This window comes from Pinus tabuliformis, chromosome J, assembly GCF_031772625.1.
Source record: "Pinus tabuliformis cultivar Carrire ecotype Pingquan chromosome J, CPIR1, whole genome shotgun sequence".
NCBI classification, from domain to species: domain Eukaryota; kingdom Viridiplantae; phylum Streptophyta; class Pinopsida; order Pinales; family Pinaceae; genus Pinus; species Pinus tabuliformis.
Genome location: NC_142295.1, coordinates 1,110,385,810 through 1,110,410,726, shown reverse-complemented (window position 1 = coordinate 1,110,410,726; position 24,917 = coordinate 1,110,385,810). Strand labels below are relative to the sequence as shown.

General features: G+C 35.2%; 1 protein-coding gene across 1 annotated transcript; it reads left to right on the top strand.

Moving 5' to 3' along the window:
• Positions 1–21,545: 21,545 nt before the first annotated feature.
• Positions 21,546–23,717, top strand: LOC149230948 (uncharacterized). The gene is made up of 2 exons (XM_089376171.1): positions 21,546–23,043; positions 23,161–23,717. Exons 1-2 carry the CDS (start codon positions 21,787–21,789, stop codon positions 23,596–23,598), a joined length of 1,695 nt encoding a protein of 564 aa, XP_089232297.1. The 5' UTR covers positions 21,546–21,786; the 3' UTR covers positions 23,599–23,717.
• Positions 23,718–24,917: the final 1,200 nt, after the last annotated feature.

Sequence of the window (24,917 nt, the reverse complement as noted above, 5' to 3'; positions counted from 1 at the left end):
GCATCATATATATGGTATATCTATCTGGTGATCTCTGTCTTTCTGTGTAAGGAGCTAGGAGCTCCAACTTGCTCCAGAGCTTCCTGCACCAACCTGTTTGCCTCCATAGTTCTCTTCGTCCATTCTCTAGAAGGCTTTGTGTGAGTGGGTTCCTACACTCGACCTGCTCTCCGCTCCTCCAAATTTAGCACTCCACAACAACTTTTGGATCTAAATAAGGCTCCTCCTTTGGAGCTAGAAGCTCCTCCTTTGTTGGGATACTTAACTCTCACTCTAGAGAGTTTCTCCTGGCCTTATCCTCATCAAATTTGACATCTCTCCTCATCAGAGTCATCCTAAGTGAAGGAATATACACCTTGTAAATATGAGGTGTCTTTGTGTATCCTATAAATATCCCCCTCTCTATAGTAGGCTCCATGTTTTTTATGTTATATTTGGAGACATGAAAATAGATCATGGATCCAAATATGCGAAAGTGGGAGACATTTGGCTTGCTTCCAGATAAATCCTCTTAAGGTGTGATCATTCCAAGAATTTTTTGAGGGCTCCTGCTTTTCAAATAAGCAGTTCTATTGCATGATTATACCCATAGGTATAGTGGTAGTCCCTAGTCATGTAACATTTCTCTTGCAGCCCCTACAATGATTCCATTTTTCCTCTCTGTCACACCATTTTGTTGTGGGTTGTGAGGTGCAGTAGACTCCCTTCTAATACCCTCATTGGAGCATAATTCTTTGAAGGCATTAGACACATACTATCCTCCATTATCACTTCTCTGGGATTTAATTATCTTTCCAGTCTCATTTTCAACTAACGCTTTGAATTCAACAAAATTTGAATAAAAAACATCTTTATTTTTCATAAAATAGATCCAACATTCGTGGAAAAAGTCATCTGCAATGATCACATAATACTTGTGCTTTACAACTGAGACTGTAGAAAATGGTCCACACACATTTGAGTGAACTCACTCCAAGATGGCTCTAGCTCTACTATCTCGGCCATGGAAGGATGATTTAACATGTTTTCCAATAGTGCATCCATTGCAAACATAATGTTGATCAAGGATGCATTTTGGAAGTCCAGTGGTGATATGTTGCATTATTTTCAAAGCTCCATGGTGTAGGTGTCCCATGCACCTATGCCATAGCTCTCCAACATCTAGGCCTTAAACATGTTCTATCTTAATTCAAAATGCAACACATGTATCCACCTCTGGCTTGTATATATTTTTAACCCGAACACCAATTTTTTTTACATGTCTAATAGAAACATGCTTTAGATAATATTTCCCCTTACATAACACCACTTCATATCCATGATCTTCAAGTACAACAACAGAAACTGAATTTTTCTTCATACCAGGCACATACATTACATTCTTTAGGTCAATATGAGAGAATCCCTCTTAAAGGTGACAATGTGAATCCTTTTGGTATTATACCTCCCATCATCTCCAAGTTCTATGTGTAATTGTAGGTCCTTCTCCTCCAGGTTGTTGAAGAACTCCTTATTTCCTGTCATATGAAATGAAGCACCAGAATCTAAGTAGAATACACTTCCTCATACGGTACTTTCCATGAATGCAATGAGGGTAAAATCCAACTCGAATTTTCATGCAATATCATCACCTCTTGTTGCTCCTACAGAATTCTTACTTGATTTCTTGTGCAGACACTTGGTTTCATAGTGTCCATACTCATGACAATAAAAACATTTAGATTTATTGAGGTCTTTCTTCTTGCCATGGTTCTAGCTAGATTCTGCTTTGCCTTGGGCCTTCTTTCCTTTGTCTTCATTTCCTTTCCCTTCCAAATAAAAGTTTCCCTCCTCATGAGTTTTGGATGTGACACCATCTCTAGTGTTTCTTCTAATCTACTCCTACACCAAATCAGACCAAAGTCTCTCCCAATATGGGAAATTATCTCTTCCATTAACTAAATCCTGATAGTTTTGCCAAGATTTTGGAAAGCCAAGGAGTGCTAAGCTCACAATTTCAGATGATGGCACATTTTCTCCAACTCCTCCAAGTTCATCTCTCACCTAAGTGAATTTGGATAGGTATTGAACAACAATTTCATTTTTACCCATTCAAATGTTCTTGAGCTTATCTCTCAATGCCAATTTCCTAGCATCATTGTTGCTTTGGAATAGATCTATGAGAGTTTTCCACATTGCAAATGGAGTCTCCTTGCCATGCAAATTCGAAACCACATGATCTTTGACTCCTTCCAGGATAATCCTCCTAGATTTTGTTGTGTCTTTATTCCATTGTGCCAACTATTGAGAATTTGATGCTGGTGGTTTTGGAATATTAGTTTGTATGTACTCTAGTACTCCATTTTCATACAACACAACTTCCATCCTTTCTTTCTAAGCATAGAAATTTGAAGTTCCCTCCAATGTATACTCAAGCCTTAATCCATTGAAAGATGTTGTTCTTGCACTGAAGAAAATTTGCACCAAAAACTTTTTATTTGAAATTTTTCTGAGAGAAGATCTAGAACCTGGTTTTTATGTTGTCTTCAATAGCTCTAATACCATGTAGAAGTAACTCTAAATTTTCAGCTGCTAATGAATTCAGACGGAAAATAATAGGCACAAATTTCTTCTACTGAATCTATGGAAAGGAAAAGATACAATAGAAACACATGCAATCATTCAATCATAATGAACAAAATATTTTTATTGGGGAATCTAATGGGGAAAACCCCTTCTCTGTTTGTATGATATCATATGATAAATTTGATCTATCATAATGACAACTTCAATCCTTGAAGCTCCACCTACACTACAATATTGATCTCTTCCTCCTGAGTCTGCTCTGGAAAATATTTATCCAAATCTAGGCTTCTTGCTCCTCCTATTTCCTTGCACAATTACTGAGGAAATTATCTCCTAAAGAATAGGAAAAGTTCTTATTTTCTTGCACAATTACCAATAGAAAACCTCAACTGCACTCAAGAGTATAAAATAATGATTAAATTGATGCCCTTATCCTCCATTCAACTAGGAAATTTGAACTCCATGCATGAGAAAATTTATTTTCAGTATATTGACAAGTTATATGAGAGATCTGTGAGCTAATAACAGTTACAACTACTCAATTGAACTGCTACTGACTCTATTCATGACTAGAGCTTAGATAATTGAGTTTTGTTAACTATAACTCCACTAGATTTCTATATCTTAGCAATCAAGTCATGTACAACTCTACTTCTTGCCCATAAACTTGAATTGACTGACTTAACTAAGTGACTTGGTCATGTCACTCCTTTTGAATACAACTCAATTCATCCCATTGATGTGGAAATTCAAATTTCTCCATTTGACTAAGGCACAAGTTAAATGAAGCCCTTGCTTACTACAATTTAACAGCAGTGGTGAATGGGATGATTGTGAATAAATGGAATGGGTTGATGAATGGGATGATATATCAATTTTGGTATACCGACATGTAATTTTTGAAACAATCTTACTAGAGGAGGGTGAATCAACCATTTCAATATATTAGGACCATATATCTAATCTTATACAACCAAGTATAGACATTTCACATTGTTTTTGAGTTTTGTTTTTTGTTTTTTATTTAACTATGTGATTAAGTCCTATAAATTTGCATTTTACCATAAATTACAATTTTTAGGACAGATATGTTTCTCAAAATAAAATGAATGTGGCATTGATTATTAGCTGACATGATGAATGTTGGGGAATCAATTCCTCAATACGTCATTAATTGATGATGAAGTCAATAAATTTCCAACTAGGTCAATGTTTTTTAAGGGTGAATATCTTACACTAGATGGAAAATAAAGAAATATTAGTGGTATGTATTCATGGATTATAGACTAGGTGTAGTGGTGTATTTCTATAAACACTTAGTCACTGGTACAAAATTTCAACTACAAAACATGTCTACGAGGATTTCTCACAAGGTATGCTACTTCCTATCTCATTCATAACATGAGATACTAATGGAGACCATTAACAAAAGAGATGAACTAGAGAGTGTACTTTAATGAAATAAGAAAGTTATACAAAAGAGGTAGAATGGAATGCTCAACATTATATTCTATACTGAGTATGTGGATTGTTGTGCAATAAATTTCAAAGCATATATGTTACTTACGAATCATTTTTTCTAATGTATTTACATATGACTAAGATTATTTTAATGCATGGTTTTGACTAATTTTCCCTTCTCTATGGCCAAGTTATGTAAATTGATTTTAGGATTTTTTGTTTGAATTCATTTTTTGACTCTTTCAAATGTTGCAAGGAAATATAGTGTTTATTTTGGAGTCACAAACGAGGGAAACACCTTCATGATTTATTGCATCATATATGGTGGGTTCTCTTAGATTTAATTTTAAATCATCAATTTGTAAAGTCTAATAATTCACTGAAAAAATCATAATGAGAATATTTTTTCTTTGTGAAACCATCAAAGAGACAAAGCATGCCCAAAAAGAAAAAGAAAAAATGAGCTCCTTCTTATATTAGTGGTACAAATATTGACAATATCGAGATGCAAATGATGGTAGTGAGTGGAAGTCCTTAATGAGTCACCATTGAGAGCCATTTTTTATATATGACATCATATTCCATACTTTTGTGTTTGGGCATGAAATGCCATTTGTATATTGAAGCCATTATGGGCCTTTTTGTGTCATTTTTACAAATGAGACAATTTTGAGTGTGTGTGTGTGTGTGTGTATATTCCATGGTACATGTTCTATGAATTGAAGTGTTTGTTTATTTGATGTCGAACTATTATATTGCTAGTTTGAATTTGCATATATGTTAATTTAATGTTTTGAAATTTAAAGTTTTAAATTTGATGGTATTTTCAATTTTGATTGTTGAGGAAGATGCATTAGTATAGGTCATTTTTGTTGAAGAATATACATGACCTCTTGGGGTTTCATAAAAGTTCCAAATAAAAAAACCACCAGATCACTAGAGATTGGTGCAAAAGTCATGGTCTCCTTCTGATAATAACTTCCCTACTTGTCGACATGAATGAGTCCCATCCTTCATATTCATTAGATTCATATCTACCGATTTCAAGTTCGTTCCTCATATGCCCATACTTAGGATCATATGTCTTGGCATGCTCCACATTTTCAAAAATCAAGCCAAACCCCAAAGATTTTCCACCTTCAAAATTGGTTTTGAACTCAATGATGAGCTTCTCCTTCGACTTTCACTTAGATAATTTTGGCCTTACCAATATTAAGAAGATAAATATGAAAATACATTATTGGGATAAGATTTGTCAGTTATGAACTTGCATGTTTTGGCTATATTAGCTTTCACCTCTACCATTGATGTTGGACCTTAGTTCCTTCCTCCTTTCCAAACAAACCCTCATTATTCATGATCATCTCATTAGTCTTGATTTCCACATTTACGCAAATAGTTTAATTGATTTTCCTTGCTGAAAGTTTGTGTTGTATTGAATGTGTGAATTTTTAATGAATCTCATGAAGTGGATTTGAAGATGATTACATTTTTCCATATAGCCATTTATTCTTGAAAATGCACTAACAACTAGTTGCCATGTATCCTTTAGAACACTATCTAGTCACCATTTTTCATTTTTATTTAACCACCCAATTTATCCATCACATAAAAAGAAAGAAATAGGATAGAAATTAAAAAATATGTTTGCATGCATGTGCACATGCACACACACACACATACAAATATATTCGAAAACAAAGCTTGAAATCAAAGACAATTTGATCATTTGACTTAAGATATTTCAATAAAGGTGATGTCATTCCTCTATTTCTTTCCAATATTGGTAGTTCTTTTGTCTAATTCCATTCCCCATGACTTGTAAAATTTTAATCCACAAGAAAGTCTTCAATAAAATTTTCATTTATTTTAATGTACTTCAATCCCTTTTAATATATGAAACTGAACCAATGCTAAGGACTACTTAATCTTATGACATCCCACAAATTTGTCAAATATAATTTAAACATACATGGGAGGCTCTCTCATAGTGAAATTTAAAGATTTAATCATTTTTTTCAATGACTAGAAAAACAATAAAGTGATATATAAGCCTCAACCAATCATTACTCATAATTACCCAAGCTAGTGTTTTGCAAAATACACCCCCTTCTACAAAATTTCAATTGATCATTATTGAAAAAAACCCTAAATATTTATATACTCAAATAAATCAATTTTCAACCTATGGAGTCCTAGGACAGGGGTGTCCCTAGATATAACCCAATGTTAGGAGTCCAATGTAATTGATGGTTTTCTTATCCTATTCAGAATTTGAATTTTATGGTGAATTGCAACTCACTTGCAAAAGCCATTAAGGGACACATTGTGAACTTGGCCTTGGGGTAAAAACTAAACGAATTTGCACAAATGAGTTCTACAAGATCCAAAATTTATGTTTTGCCAAGGCCTAGTTGAGCACAATACGCATAATTTATTAAACCAATGTTTCAAAAAATCCACCCCCTTTTGCAAAAATGCATTGATATTTACTAAACAAAACCCTAGCTCTGACGATCCTCAAATAAACCAATTTTTAATCTATGGAATCGTAGAAATGGTGTGTTCATATTTTTAACTTAGTGCCGAGAGTTCAATATCAATGGTTTTCTCATCTGAGTCCTAGTTTGAATTTTATGGTGAGTTGCAACTCACTTCCAAGAGCCATTCAAGGGCACATTGTGAATTTGGTATGGGGTATGGAAATAAAATTGATCAATAGAAATGAATTTCGTAAACTCTAGCATTTTTTGTTGGCTAAGTTTCATGCAATAATGTTACCCATAATCACTCATGATAATGCTTTGCAAAATGCGCCCCATTATGTAAAATTTGCATTGATATTTACTTAACAAAATCCTAGCTCCAAATTGTTGTAAAATTTAACTAGGTTTAGTCTTCATAATGACAAGAAATTATGATCTTTGTAAATTATGAAAAGAAGAGAATAAAATTATATTTGTAATGTGTTGCTTCTGAGGTTTCATGAGAAAGAGATTTTATTTGTTAGTAGCTCCCATTGAGAGCCTTAGGATTTGTCATTAAGGTCAAAGAGTCAATGTCATGTATGAAGAACTCTTATTGGGCATGAGTCAAATGTATTTGTGTCAATAACATTGTCAAATATCCCTCCAACGACAAGCACTAATACTCCTCTTCAAGTTGTGCTTAAAACAGAGAAAGGAACTCATGTCAACTCATCTATTTGGATACACACCTATTCAGATATATCGATCATCTTATTATATGGGACAAACCACTATAAATAGGTGGGAAGGGTCTCCACATTAGAAAGACATAGAAGTTTGGATTCCTTAGAAGTTTTGATGATGAAGTACAGTCAACAATTTGGTGACACCTCTAAAATTTTAGGATGGATGTAATAGTGATAAGTTTAGACCTTTATCACAGTCAAAAAGTAAATTCAAATCTCTGTTTTGGGTGGATAGATACAACAAGAAACAATCTGATATCTATTTTGTGTGGATAGCTACAACAAGAAATTTCGGATGTCATTACGATCAAGGGAATTCATATCCCTCTAAATTTCGGTAACCAAAGAACAGTGACCAGAAGACTACAATGATGCCCAATAGAGTTCGATGTCATGATTATGGAGAAGCTACAACATATTACAGTAAAACGTTAGTTTAAGGTCTCAGTGCTAAGGAAGGATATTAGTACTATCTCAAGGCAAAGAGATCGATGCCATGACAGCAAGGAAGTCTCACAGAAAATGAATCTCAATATGAATATAGTGAGAATAAATCAAACAAATATCTCGAAGCTAAGAAGGTAAAAGAGGAAGAAGAGGAAAGAAGAAGAAAATACAGTCAAGATATCTAGTGTCTTGGTCTTCGAGTGGCTAATAGGTCAAGGGTCTTAGTATTGGTATTTGTCAATTGGAATCTCTATAAGAATAATTTTGTGGGTTTTCCTCTCAATGCGTGAGAGGTTTTCACCCTCACTTATAGCCTACGTGATGTATCTCTTATATATTTATGTTCATGCATTGGTTACTATTTGATGAAGAAGAAAACTAATAATCTAACAAGAAGAAAATCCTAATCTAAATAAGTAAAAAGAATTCACAAGCAGTCACTAATAAGAGAGAAATCACCTAATGCTAATGCTCTAGATTTCTCAACATGGTATCAGAGTTAAGGTGACAGTCAAGGAAGGTAATCTAATCAAAGAGACCCTTAATGATCAGGTCTTAAGAAAGAAAGCAAAGCAAAGTTAAGGATCTACATTGAAGAATCAAACCCCTAGATTAAAGGAGGAAGTTTACTTCAAAAGAAGTCTTGTGATCATCAAATAATCGAGGCCAAAGCCTTATTTCTACTCAAGGTAAATAGATCTACAAATCAAGGCAACTAAAAGTCTACACCAACAAGAGTGTTGGATCTTATAGTCCTTAGAAAAAGACCACAAAGACCCTCATCAAGATGAATAGATTTACAAAGCAAGGCAACCTAATTATATAAATCCAAGAGAATCATTTATAGGAATAAGACCACATCATCTTGGAGATCCTAGAAGCATTTCTGATATGAACTCATTCACCACCAAAAATTCAAAATATCTTGAAGGAAAGAAGGCATTATGATCATATTCAAAAGATATAACACAAGATCCCTATAATTGCAGTAAGGATCCCCTCATTATCCTTGAACACGACCATATGAGGAAGCATAAAAACATCCTCATCAATCACCATCAACAAAGGAAGATAGATGTAAAGGTGTTGAAGGAGAAATCTCCTTTATGGAAGAATGGTTTTTCATTTGGAATAAGATAATCCAAAAGGATCACTAATACATCTTCTTCATCAACCATCAAAGTGATCAAGTTGAAGATTTCGTCTTCACTTGTCAAGTAAGTATCTTTCATTCTACAATCAAATTTGGTAAAATGACTTAATTTTGCAAGGAGATCTATAAGATGGTTGGGTCATCGAAATTCCTTGCATGGAAAAGGAGGATAAGATAGTCCTTGAAGAAAGTAAATTCATTGAACATATCAATGGAAAGGTCTCCTCTAAATACATTGAAATGGATTCTTATCAAAGAGATATATATGATATACTAGTAGAGTTATTCTACGAAGCTATGATAAAGAAGGTCTCATCACTTAGATATGATCTACTAAAATTGAAGGAATCAAAGGATAAATGGTTATCTTCATAATATCTCAATTGCAATATCTGGGAGAGATAATCCTCATTGTTCTAAATGCACTAAATGATGAACAAGGCAACAATGTCTATGAGGATAAGAAGGCTATCCCATTCAACAACTTGTGGTTTCTATGAAAGATAGAATAAGACAGGTTGAGGTAAAAAGTGTTCAGACATTTGTCAAAAGGAAATAAGAACATAGCTAAGATTCAATGCTATGAGCACTACAAGAAATATTGTCCTAATTTCAAGGGCAATAACAAGGAGAATAGAGAAGAAGCCAATTTCACTGAAGAAGTGGATGAAGATGAAAGAAGGAAGTCCAAGGAAGAGGAAACGCATTAGAATTAAGAGCTCGCGATATCATCATAGGAAACATGAAGGATGTCTGATAATCAAATATGAAGTATATAGATCTTGGGAACCACATTGGAAACTTAAGGAAAGGAATATATCATCCAAGACAAGGCTCATCATACATCAAGTCAAAAAATAAACATCTGTTGGATAGGTATATGCAAGATCCTTAAGATTCTCTAATGGAATTTTCATCAGAAGATTCATCGATCGAGAGAGGAAGCAAGTGTTTCATCATGAAATCCAACTTGTGGAATTCATGGTATGATGGTATGATGACATAAGAGATGAAGAAGATCAAGGGGATGAAGATATTTTCAATCAAGGAAGTTGTTGAAAGAAGCCTAGATGACCTAAAGGTAAATGAGGTATGTATGCTTGTATTTGATTTTATAAAGTCATGTTGTATGGTTTTAGGTAACTTGGATTACTGCTCTATTTTGAGAAGCATGATCAAAGGAAATGAATATCCTCCTCCCAAAGAATGTCGGAAGGCATGTGTCACACCAGATGAAATCAACATAGTATGTCCTCATATGGAGTATCAGGTGGTTGACTATAATTGAGGAACTTTGAATCGAAGCTCATGGGAATTAAATGTGTGAATAAAAGGAAGGAAGAGATTGTGAGATATGAAACCATGGTAAAGTAAATCAACATCTGAAATACCAAGAAGATTTGACTAGGAAGTCTCCCGGAAAGATATGAAGACTTTGTTAGAAGTCCGAAAAAAATAGATACCCTTAACAATGGATATATTTGGGAGATATGTAAACATGTATGAAAGATGTTGATGCAAACTAGAAGATGTCATGACAATAGACCATCACAAAGGTAATTTTGATTTAAGTGTTCATTTCTTATTTTTGAACAAATATCTGGATGGGTTTACGCAGGTTTGTAAAGGGAATAACTGTGGATGCCTTCCAAGAGGACCATATAGAAGGATTTAATATCCTTCTGAAACTATGGCATGAAGAAGGAAGCATGACATGAAGTAAGGCCAGATGATGGCTAATGGATCACTTTATGATGAAAGGTATAATGACATGACTGACTCATGGATGAAAGTGATGGATGTCTGTGCCCTACAAAGAAGCCCCAAAACATGAAGACTCCTTCACAAATAAATTCATGACATTAAAGGAAGGATATATTCAAGCATTTGGTTGCGGAGCTGATGTAGGTCCCTAATGAAGAGGGAGTCTGAAAGAAAGTTTCTTACTTGAAAAAAACTTGGAAATTCTGAAGCCAATAGGGAGCTTAGGTACATTCCTTTTGTAGGAATGAGTACATTCTGTTATTTGAATTGATATGTCCTCTTTAATTGAGAGGGAGATATAGACACATCATTTTGGTCTTCACCTGGAAAGACATAATGGAGGATTAGGTAATCATATAGCATCGATACTCTTTGAGGATGAGATAGGGTATCCAAGATAAGAGTAGTCATGGACCGATATTATTTGAGTACTAAATATCCAAGATATGAATAGTCCAAAGTAGGTCATACTCTGTGGACAACCGGGTGGAGAATGTACCTTGAGAGACAATTATTATGGTGTCTATGAATCATTAGTCTCACCAACATTGTGCTATGATCATGTGGATAGAGCTATTAGTCAAGGCATTGTTATGTGACAATGCTGGTTGATATGATGCTAGACAAATGGGTTACCAATCTGATTCTTATTATGAGAAATTATTCAAATTGAGAATGACCAAGTACCATTATGAATACCTCCCTAGTTAAGAGGAAGTGTTGTGAAATCTAACTAGGTTCGGCCTTCATAATGACATGTAATTACGATCTTTGTAAATGATGAAAAGAAGAGAATAAAATTATTTTTGTAATGCCTTGCTTCATGGGTTTCATGGGAAATATATTTTATTTGTTAGTGGCTCCCATTAAGAGCCTTAGGATTTTTCATTAAGGTCAAAGAGTCAATTTCATGTGCGATGAACCCTTGTTGGGCATGAGTCAAATGTATTTGAGTCAATGGCATTGTCAAATAGCCCTCCAACAACAAGCACTAATAATCCTCTTCAAGTCACGCTTAAAACAGAGAAAGGAACTCATATCAGCTAATCTATTTGGATACACACCTATTTGGATGTATCAGTTAGCTTATTATATGGTAAAAACCACTATAAATAGGTGGGTAGGGTCACCACATTAGCAAGACACAAAAGTTTGGATTCCTCTGAGTTTCAGCGATGAAGTAGATTCAACAGTTCGGTGACACCTCTAAGATTTTCATATGGATGTAACAGTGATAATTTTGGAACTCTATCACAATGAACAAGTAAATTCAAATCTCTATTTTGGGTGGATAGATACAACACAAAAAATTCATATCTCTGTTTTGGGTGGATAGATACAAGAAGAAAGTTCATATTTCATTATGATCAAGGGAATTAGGATCCTTATGATTTTGGGTAACCAAAGCACAGTGACTAGAAGACTACAATGATGCGAAGTACAGTTCGATGTCATGATAATGGAGGAGTTGCAACATATTACACTAAAACCCCAATTTAAGGCATCAGTGCTAAGGAAGGATATCAATAATATCACAAGGGAAAGAGATCGATGCCATGACAACAAGGAAGTCTCACAGAAAGGGAATCTCAATATGAAGAAAGTGAGAATAACTCAGACAAATATCTCGAAGCTAATAAGGTCGAAGAGGAAGAAGAGGAAATAAGAAGAAAAGACAGTCAAGGGATCTAGTGTCTTGGTCATGGAGTGGCTAATACGTCAAGGGTCTTGGACTTGGTATTCATTAATTGGAATCTATATAAGAATAATTTGTGTGGGTTTTCCTCTCAAAGAATGAGAGGTTTTGGCCCTGGATCATAGCCTACATGTTGTGTCTCTTGCCTATTTATGTTCATGCATTGGTTATTGTTTGATGAAGAAGAACACTAATAATATAACAAGAATAAGAACCTAATCTAAAGAAGTAAAAATCATTCGCAAGAAGTCACTAATAAGAGAGAAATCACTTAATGTTAATGCCCTAGATTTCTCAACGCAAATTTCCTTATATAAACCATTTTCTTTCCTATGGAATCCTAGGAGGGGCATTACTTTACCTCCAACCAGGTGGTAGGAGTCCAACGAAATCAACTTTTTTCCCATTTGAGACTCGATTTGAAATTTATGGTGAGTTTCAATTTGCTTCTTCGATCGATTTAGGGACACCATGTGAATTTGGTTCAAGAGTATAAAAACAAATACAAAAAAACAATCAAGAGAGAATAATGTAATATAAGGACACAATTGAGATGCTACAATGACATTAATTTAGACTCTCAATGACTAGTGAAGACATTAATAAATCAAGCATGCATCAACTAAAAGGATACATAAGAAATCTAAAGAATGACTACTAATTGAAACCAAGATACATCATTTCTCTTCAACCCTCTCTTGTTTATTTATCTTCTAACAAATGATTTTTATTATTTATTTGGATTCTAACATTCATTGCTTGATTCCAATAGAGATAAAAGAGAAACTAAAATAGTAAGAGAAAAATTGTGTATGTATATATGACTTTCAGTTAACATTTTTGTACTTACAATTTTGAATTCTACTTTGCATGGGGTTAGTTTTGAGAATCGAAATTAAAATAAGTGTGGGGATTTTCCATAAAAGTGTAAAATTCATTTATGTATGACTTGTATAATGCATATGTATGGAATTGTTGTTTAGTCAATTTTGTCATAGTTAATTCAAATTTGAACACATAATTATAAAATGTAAGTAAACATACTATAATGACCTTGCATTGCAAGTTATAAATGTTTGTTGATGTATATTTAAGTGGAATTTGTAAAACTTTAGTTCTATGCAATTTAAAACCCCTAGTTTTATGGAATTTGAAAACCCTAGTGATGTGGAATTTGATAACCCTAGCTTTGTGAAATTTTAAAATCCCAGTGTGTGGCTAAGGTTTCTTATTTTGGTGGATGCCCTATTAAACATTCAGAGAGTCTCACTTGTTCCATGTTGTACTATAGTATGATGGCTAAGGCTAAGTGTGAAAAACCTTGTTAATGACTAAGGCGAAGTGTGGATAGTGTCATTTTTTCCTAAGAGGCAAAAATAAGTTTTCTTTTTATGCACTTTCTATAGGATGTAATCTTTGTTCATTAAATTTATGAATTTTATGAGCTAATGAAACATTGTATGGATGAAATTGTTGTTTAGACCTTTGTGACTAATTTATACCCAACACACCATAAGAGACTCCCTTAAGTGACAAAATTAAGCAATAGTAACACAATTAAATGATGCCCCATAATAAATATACATACATGTTACACTTAAAGGTGAGACAAATGGTAAACTTTCCATAAGTGACATAGTTAAGCATCAATGCACTAAAAAAGTGCACACTCGTCATGACACACAAGTCCAAAGTCACATATTTATATTCAATTTCGTCCAACTAAATATTTTCATACAACGTGAAATGTTGTTTCCACATACCTAATGGAAACTCACGCCCAACCTTGAGAGAATGACAACTAATGCCCTAGATACAAAATGACATCTCATGTTGAAACTGCCACATCATGGCTAATGTACATAATGACTCTCTCAATCACCATTTTCATCCTTGGCACTCTTGAGTTCATCTGCAAAATATATATTCCACCCCTTCAAGATGGAGAAACATCAAGCCTTCTTCCATCCCAAAGAACTATGCCTCTCTAGGCTATAAAAGGAAAGAACAAAATATCAATTTATTTTCCTGTAGTTCTATCGGTTAGGAAACTTAATAAACACAAATATATTTAAAATCTTAAGAAACTCACCTCAAACATGAATGCAAATGGTTGGGGAGTTGTCCTCCTTTGTGATACAAGCCTATCAATAATGCCTTCGTGCAATGATTACAACAATCAATTAATTGGAAAAAATAAAAAATGTGTAAAATAAATTTAGTTCATGTGGTTGATAAGATTTTGATTAAATAATTAGCCTTATCATGAATATTTGATGCAATGGAGAAAATTTCCCTTCCTAACATGAAGGCATAAAACTTGGTTGGATAACCTACTTTGAGGAAATGATGGGGGTTGGAGAGGATGTAGTTATAGCAAAAGTAGATCCAACCACTATAGATGTAGCTATAGTATATGTAATACTTGTTTTTGAAAGAGTGGATTCTCTGACAAGAGTTGGAGCACATGGTTCGACAACATGCTCTAAGCCAATTATGGGAGTTGGATAAGATGTGGTTGTAGCAATTGTAGATGCAAAAACTATAAATGTAGCTAATATTAGTTGTTGCAATAACATATATAGTGATAGGAGGGTTTTGATGATTGAATGGTGTAGGGTGAATGGATGTGGGAATGGTGAAAGGGTGTAATGAAAATGTACTAGGTATTGGAATAAATACATCTGCACTCGTTGTACAATAGGGGTAAGAACTCTAAAGGAGGAAATAGGAATGTCAAAAATTAGTGGTCGTGTGGGGTGGACAAGGGGAAATGGTCGGACTTGGTATGTAATGTGGAATAAATGGGATCAATGCATGGGGGCTTCACTCAATCAACCTCTGACATAACACGTGTTCATGGCATACTAAACAATACCCTTAATTTGACTACATATTGGAAAATATCTCTAAAAATCACTTTGTTTAACCCCCTACCAATATGAACCCAATACACCTTCCCAATTTAAAAAACCCCTACTTTCACTAGATATCGCAAGTATCCATTTTTTCATTAACATTTTTTACACCCCTTTATATTTTTTCATTAACTTTGAGCTCTATTTATTATAAATAGCATATAAAAACCCTTTTCCCACTATTATATGCTCAATATGTTATTCCATTATCTCCTCAATATATATCCCCTAATATGAACACATGTGGTGTGGTATTGCTCCCCTAGTGAAGCTCCTTATGGATCAATGAAGGATGAAATTGGGTGGGTATAGTAGGGGAAGGGTTTAGGAACAGTAACACTTGCATATACACTTGTAATATGCTTACAAAAGGATCAAATTCAACTAAACCAAGGTAATGAAACTCACATTAGAGTTAGATGTAATCTAACATATGCTACTTGGGTGGGAAGTGAGTTTTCTAATCCTAGGTGGAGATGGCTACTCAAAAGCTTCATTGTACACCAGTGAGAACACAACAAAATTAGGTTTAATTTCTCCTAAATAGCTTGGACATTTGCAAAACAATAGATTTTTAAAATCTTGCTAAGTCATCATTGAAGTAGACAAGAATAAAATCATTTAAATACCTAATATGTGTGACACACCGCAATGTCAAATGTTACAACCATGGTTGCATCAAGATTAAGAAAACTAGTGTCTTTCTACCTCGATGGCAACATATCATTTCATAGCATCTATACATGCCAAAAAGAAAAAGTAAGAAATAAGTACTTTAAAGTTATGTTTATTGACTATTTTTCAATTGTATAATCAAATTTATAACCAATTATTTAGAATTAATTAAAAATCATAATAACTCGACCCGTAAATCTATTGTGCATAGGATGGGTCATGGAAAGTATGCCCACAATGAGAGCATTGATGTGGTGCTTCTAGACTCGAACTAGATACATTGTCCTCCCTATTGGAGTCGACTATCTACAATCAATGTGGCTTAAATGTACTACACTTGGGGGTTTAGAATACTCCTGATAGTCATAAAAAATGATTTGTTGTTGCACTAGTCCATGTGACAGACATTGTATCTCACTGCTAGTGTTAGTAAGGTGATCCATAAGTTGAAATGATTGTGGGGGGGCCAAGGGGGGTTGGCCATATGACTAGGAGCCGGTGTTGTCTCATTGGATTATGCCTAACATTTGTTCGATCCTAAGAAAATCTAACACCAAAGCCCTAGAACTCACTAATGTCAAAACAATTAACACGATGACCAATTATGAACTCAAACCACAATTTATGAAGGAAATATAATGACACATCCCCATTATTACAAGGATATTTATAAGAAATCATAAACCAACAACTGATCAAATTTCCTTTCCATGGATTGAATGTGCAACAATCCATGGAAAGATGTATGTTCTTCAAATCAAAGGTTTGGTTGGTTCTTGGGTCAATAAATAACCCCACAATCACTTATTTGGTGATAGTGAAATCTTTAACTTACTCTTTACTATACCAATGGAGCAAAATTCTCTCATCCTAGTTCTATATTCAATGATATTTATCAACCGAGGATGAACACGATTAATAGAGGAAATAATGTTGTCAAAAGATGTGGCTAATAAGAATCATGATGGTTCCCTTATATTCTTGAGCAATTGAATCAATAATTAATTTAAATCATTTGTAATATGTGTTTGTGAATTGAGATTTGCCTCTTAATTTATACTATGAGGCTAGTTTGTTGATTTGATTAAGGGTTTCAACCATCATAATTATGTTTAATAAATATGCAACTATAAAAAAGAATTCCTTTAAAAAAATTAATTTGATTAAAAAAAAACATGAAACTTATCTCTATGTAGCAAACCTATGAAGCATTGAACTTGTACCACGAACACATACGTATTCTGATGTAGCAAAGTTGCATCTTTTCACATACCCGGACCTCTGGTTTATGAGCCCACAAATCTTGGTTAATTTTTCTATTATGTAATGATCTTGTTCCCGTGGCCGAAGTTTCCTTCGTAGAAATCCTTCAAAGTATCTCAACTCACACAGTCGTGTGACTCCTTTCGCATGCAATATGCTTAAACACAGCTGGAATTAAATGATCGTTTGACTTGTGTGACTGGAATTCAAATAAAATTTAATCCTCTTTGATTACATATCGGGTCACAACAGGTCCGTTAACCCACATACATGTTCATGCGCGATTATCGTCCAATCAATCAACCAACAAACAATCTTGATGGCAAAAACTCAACGAGATTTTAATCTCGTTGTATAAAACCTTATCGCGTCCATTTCTAATGTTAACCTGTGCGAACTTTCTGAAGCGATATGCTTCCGATCACCTATTAAATGGATGGCCCGATCACTTAAACCTTAAACTCTTTTTAATAACCACATCGAGTCCATTTAAAATGTTAATCTGCTTGCATGTTCTGATGCGATATGCGTCGATCTCCTCTGATTAGACGATCACCGCTTCCCTGTGATTTCTACTAATTTTAGCAGTCTGCCAAATTTCTTTCTCATCTGCCAGATTTACCTTGACACCAGTCTGCACTCTATGGCCACAATACTCCTCCGAATTCACATAATTTTTGTCGATTATCTTCAATCCGCCAGATTTTAGACTATGACATTTATTCCTTGGTGCTTATCAACAAACAATCTACTTCCATTCACTGTTAATCGATGCCGAAACTCAAGAGATCACCTGATACAATTAAGGGCTAACAATAGACTTGCAGACCAATTCTAAGGAAAAATATGGTGCAGAAAGGTTTTAGTCTTCCACAATTAATTGCCCAAAGTATTCCAATACTTCAAGCTCATTATACCAAAGAAAACTGAGCTTTCAACTTGTAAATCAAGTAACTTCAATTATTTCGAAGGAGAATAAAAAACATTCGGGGTTTGACCATCCATGCGCATGAATTAAAGAGGTGTAGAAAGATACCAAATTTTACGTTCAAATCCTTCAATAATTCGGAAATATATATAAATACACATACAAGTTTTCTTGACAAACTGTCAAATTTTAATTTATAATCACACCATAAATTTACACAATTTATAATCACACCATAAATTTACACAATTCATAGGCCTGATATGCAATCAAATGGCCTTCATCATATCCCTCTCACACACACCTCTAACCTCTCCCTTTAATTATCACAATTTCCAATTTAGTCCAGATCCAGAAATCTCTCACTTTCTCACAAAGTATCTCTTCAGCTCCACTCTTTTTTCAAACAAAATCCTAATTTAGATATTTTAAATCCCTAAAATCCTCACTCTTCCTAGGATTACTCATTCATTCCTAAGATCTCTACAAGTCACGAGAGATTCCCTATTAATGAAATTACATTCCAATCTCTTTAAAACTCAAAATAAACTTAGGAAAATAAATAAATAATTTAGGGAACCCACTCCCTTTAGTAAATGTGAAATAAGACTCATGGGTCTTATAAGCTTTGACGAATGCTCCTGCATCATATTCACTTTGAGTTGGAAAAATTTATTTGATGGTATTATCATTGTTTTGTGGGGGTCTGATCTGTTTTTTTATTTTAAGAGATAGAGAAATGTGCATGCATTATTTTTTAAAGCGTTTACATGCAATAATTTTTCAAGCATGCGTATGCATGTCCATGCTTTTATAAAAATAATATGTATTCATTCATTAGCCACACCCTAAACCTGAAAAGTTTGAGAGTCAAACTTATAAAAAACACACCCACTTTTTCACAACTATGTGTTCCTTAAACAAAAATGTTATCGCACTCCACCAAAATTAGATAACATCTCCATACAAATACTCAACACATAACTGCATAACACTTTTCTAGCATTAAAGATGTTACATCCAAATTGAGGCATTATCCATGTGACATTCTTTGATTGTGTTGGGGACTTCTCAAATATTTGGTTTGACCAATATTTTTGATACTATTTTCGAATGTTCGAGATGGATTACTATCCATAACCACTTTCATGATACCATTTGGATTGCAACTTTTTAACTGTCTTGCCATATTCTATCATTATTTTATTTTAAATTATTATTCACATTGAAATTGAGATTCATTTGTAGGAAAATATTAAGATTTTATATTAAGACAGAGTATCTAGGATCCCTATAGGAATGCAATCCCCTCGAATAGTCTTCATCAATTTATTTTAATTTTGTATGAATTGGGATAGTCATTATTACACCCTTTGATTTTCTTATATGAAATCGTAAAGTCAAATACACCAAATCTTACGTAATATGAATTTTAATTTTGTTTATTCAAAAGCAAAGAGGCTTCTATAAATAAAAACAAAGAGAATAGATATGATAGCTTAGAATTGTATGATCAGAGATATGAGGAGGATAAGTCTTTATCTCAGCCACCCATCAATATAAAGTGGACAGAGATATGAGGAGGATAAGTCTTTTATATAAAGTGGACAAATAGAAAATGTCATAATCTTAGTAAATTTTATAATTGGAGATGTCAAAGTAGTACATACCATGTCCTGCTTTACTCTCTAATTGGCCTGGTAGTACATACCATGTCATGCTTTACCCTCTAATTGACCTGGTCAAAATAGTAGATGTGGTTGATGGAACAGAAGTTTTCAATTGAAATTGTGACTTCCTTTACAACCAATAAAGTAGAAGTAGAAAGATCAAACTCAGTAGGTCGATGTATGTCACAAGTGGGCTCAGTATACATATACATTTTTTAAATTATTAAATACAGATTTTGAGAATATCTTGAAATTCAACGAACAAATAAGTCACGCAACCTGGTTGGTGTCCGTATAAGGATGCCTCAGGTTTCGACGTTGCTTCAGTATCTGTCCAAGTCAGCGCTATATCAATACCGCCGTAGCACGCAATAGACCAGCGGGAACGAGCGACTCTTACCGCGGCCGCCTTCCAGAAGGCGGCCGCGGTAAGAGTCGCTCGTTCCTGCTGGTCTATTGCGTGAGCACGGAACCAGCGATTCTTACCGCGGCCGGTTCCAGAAGGCGGCCACGGTAAGAGTCGCTCGTTCCTGCTGGTCTATTGCGTGCTACGGCGGTATTGATATAGCGCTGACTTGGACAGATACTGAAGCAACGTGGAAACCTGAGCACCGTATTTAATATTATATTTATCTGCTTTTGTATTTATCTGATTGGCGACTGAGAATTGAATCTTCTCGTGCATTTCATTCAGCCTTAGACGAAACTGAGAGAGTGATTGATTTTAAATTTCTGTCAAAATTTCGTTGACCGAAACACAAAGGTTTCCCTCCATCCTCGGCATCCTTATACGGACACCAACCAGGTTGTATACCTACTTGAGCCCACTTGTGACATACATCGACCTACTGAGTTTAACGCAATTGCAATGTTCCTGTATTTTCATTAGGTTTAACGCTTCAAAATTCAAAATCGGTGCACGTTTTCTATCGTCAGTAATTAGATTTACAGTTCCACGCATTCAAAGAATTGGTCAAAAAAATATTAAAAAGAAAAAAAAAATTCAGCGGAGTCGAAATCGTTGAATGTTTAGAATACTCTGAAGGTCATAGAGTGCCGTGTCACACAAGAACACACCGGAAATGTTCTATATTGATGATTCATTATATATCAATTGTGGCGGGTGGACAGAATAGATTAGCATAATTTCAGTTTGCTTAAACGAGATTTTGCAGACATTTTCGATTGCTCAATAAAGGACCAACTGCTATCTTGCCCAATGAAATCACCGGTTAGACATGCTGGTCTTGTTACAGACAGGAACGGCGAAGCAGAATCGCCGAGCGTCCGACTAGATATATCGCCTACACCACTGCCCGCGCGTAAAGGTCGCAAATCGGTCTCTCCATTCGAACCACACAGTGAGACAATTGAAGCTCGAGAGTCCCGGAGTCGCAGTGATAAGGTCACAGCTCCCGAGAAGAAAATTACTCTGTTTGCCCTCAGGCTTGCAATTTTGGAGAAGGCCGCCAGCGGGCTTGGAACCTTGGCCTTCGTTTGGGCCACCGTCGTCCTCCTCGGAGGCTTCGCAGTAACCTTAAAAAAGGTAGACTTCTGGTTCGTGAGCATAATATTGTTGACAGAAGGCGCTCGCATCTTCAGCCGAAGCCACGAGCTGGAATGGCAACATGAGACAACTCTAATATCTGCGGGCCCGCTCAGAAACGACGCCAAACGGCTGAGTGGCAGGTTCTATATTAATGGGAAAAACTTTATCTTAAGACGAATCTGCGGGTGCTTTAAACACAAGAAAAACCAGAACCGGGAGCTCAACGTCCGGGAAGTAAATTCTGCTGTCGAGAATCCCGATTTATTGAAGAGAACTTGGTCCTCGTCTAAGATTCAATTGGTGCCTTATACCGGGTGGCTCTCCATATCCAGAAATGCCAGTCAGATACTTTTCTGGCTGCAATTGGTGTCGGCTTTGACATGCGTTGCCTTGTCCCTCTCTCGGCTAGCCAGGCGAGACTTCGGCGGAGATTCAGGTAGCGACACCAAGAATCGGGAAGCGTCTCTCATTATTTTCTATGGCATGTCCCTAGCCGAAGCGCTTCTGTTCCTGCTAGAGAAGGCCTACTGGCAATGGACAATCATTGTACGAAAGTTGCTGTTACAGGTGAACACAGAATATGGCTTCAGTGATTCAGAGCTCCCCACCGTTCGACGATTTTTCTATGATACATATTCGCAGTGCGTCAATGGAAGCGTTTTCGATGGTTTGAAGATGGAATTTGTGTCATACAGCATGGAGCTGCTGCAGTCCGGTGGTATAAATGATCGACAGCTGACGGGGGCTCGAGTTCTGTCGGCGCTTGTGAATAAATATGAGTTTGCCGAGGACACTTTGAGGGCGATCATAAGCATGCGAGATGTGGTGGAGAGACTAATCGAGATGCTGAATTGGAAGAACCATCAGGAGCAGGAGATTCGAAGGGCGGCTGCAGAGATCATCTCCAAATTGGTTAAGAAAGACAAGAATCGCGCTCGGGTCACGGCCATCGCTGGGTCCATGGAATCTATAGCGTCTTTGCTTTACGATAGCAAACAGATTGAAATCCATTCGAGGCTGTACGGGGATGCATACAATTACACGGTTTTCAGTATGCTGGGACTGCGGATACTGAAAAGCTTGGCCATCGAGCACGAAAACTGTTCTAAAATCGGAAACAGCAGAGGGCTGCTTCCCAAAATCATAGGACTCACAGAACTAAATACCAAAGCGCCCGAATCCCAAATCAAGACCGCAGAGCTCGCTCTGGAGCTCATGAGAATGCTGGCAAGCAGTACAGGCTCTACAGGAAAGGCCTTAAGGAGAGGCATCTCGGAAATAGTCTTCGCCATAAGTAATCTAAGAGAAGTTCTTCATTACAGAGAAGTAACGACGCATGGTCTGCAAATCCTGGCCATCGACACATTGACGAGTCTGGCTCTCGAAGAAGAGGGCCGAGAGAGCATCGGCGGCACTGGTGGTGTCTTGCGTTGTCTCTTCTCTGCGTTTCAGATGGAGATGATTAATATTACAAGAGGACCGGACGACGATGAAACGAGGGAGCTGGTGAGGAAGGCAGGAGAAGCCCTGGCTCTGCTTTCACTGGAGAATAAACAAAACTGCAGAAGAATGATGAGCCTTAAGCTGCGGAAAAATCGCCCGAATTTGATCCCGAGCCTCATCTCTGTGCTGGACGACCCAATCCGGGGTTTTCATGCTGCGAGAATTCTTAGGAATCTGTGCGCATATTCAGAGGCAGATTACGTTGAATTGAGGAAAATCACTGCAACGGCAGCGAAGGTAGAAGAATGTATTCAATTAATAGCATTTCTTTTTGAAATTACAACTCTGCACTGGGGTTCGATCTCACAACTGTTTCATCGGATGGATTAATTTATTGTCATGTTTTTTTTTCAGGTCTTGAAGTTTGTGATGGAGAAACGAGGTGAGCATCAGGAAGCAGCAATAGGACTTGCTGCTCAGATCTTCAAGTTCATAACCAAATCGGATTCCGATCGTCTGTTCGAAGAATCCGGCGGTATAACAAGGAGATCGCTGATTTTGGAACTTGTAAAGGTTTTCGGGAGGCACCCGCGTCCGTCAAAGGAGTTTCCGAGTATTAGAAGATTTAGCATCGAGCTTCTGATCGGTGTCATGGAGATGGACAGGGTTGCAATAATAAGCAGTTTGAACATGGAAATGAGATCGGAATTGGAGACGGCTCTGGAGGCGGTGATGGAGACGACATCGGAGTTGGAGCGTTACAGTACATTCTCCGGCAGTGTGGGATTGAGTAGGCATCGTTTACCTATTTCATCCCTCGTAGAGTCTGCAATGGACTTGCTTCGTGATTAATCGCTCTGTCATAATTAGGTGGAAAAAGCAGATGTGGCGGACGGCCGAATCATGGGACCAAATATCTGTAAAAGACAAAATATCTGGCAAAAAACAAAATATTTGGGAGAAAATATCTGTAAGAAAACAAAATATTTCCTGAGATATAGTTCCGAATGCTTACCATGGCTACATGTACTCGGGAGATGAGTCATTGAAATTTTGTAACCGGGTAACTCAAAACATGTTTTATTTCCATTCATGTTAATTTTTAATAAATTTATTTATGATTATTTTGAGCAATATAAAAAAAAAATATTTTAACTATATCATGTTTTTTATTTTCACTTAATACATGGTTGACATATATTAATACTTGATTTATTAATACTTGATTCCTTATATTTAAAGTAAAAAATATATATCCATAAAGTTATTGATGTATATTAAAAAGTTAGATGTATCTACCATATTAAAAATTTGTAAATTTATATTATATCTTTAATTAGAAAACATCTTATTTATAAATGAAAAAAAATTCTCTACTTTTTATATTTATGATAGTTAAATTCATTTACTTAATCTGTATATTGAAATATTTGATTTAGAATTCTCATCAAAAAATTTTGGGTTAATAATATTTTTTAAATGTTATATATCAATTTCATATTAAAAATAGAATAAAATATACATTTTATTGAAAATGGAAATTCAACATACAAGAAATTTTTTAATTATTTTAATTTTCTCTACACAAAATTGATATAAAATTATCTTATTTAATATGAATATTAAAATATTTTATTTTTAGTTATTTCTTTTATTAATATATTTTTTTTTAAATATTTCATGTCAATTGAGCATAGCATGAATATACATCCCGGAGGATTAATAATATTATTTTCACATGCTATTTACAAATATATATTAAGTAGTAAAGAAATTAAATATCTTTCTTATACTCAAATGCATTTTTTTTTAACTTTGAATCTTTTCGTGTAAATTAATATAGACTGAAAGTGAAAATTAAACTATTTTATTTATTGAAAATATTGATTTTTTATCATTGCTAAGTATTATGAAATATCATTATCCCGTAAGACATTTAGCTATGAAAAAAACTCCCCTCCCAACTCCCCTCCCACTCCCATACCACTTGTGCATGTTTTAGACCACTGATTTTAGCGTGAGACGATTGAAGTAATCTCTGTCGTACGATTTGAAAACAATTATTAGTTAGTCCCAATTCATAACTTTAAGGGTCTCGGGTTTTGCCTGATCCAACTAATCCGAGACGGCTATTTTTCGTGTGCTCTTTCTAATGAAAATCATTTAAGCCA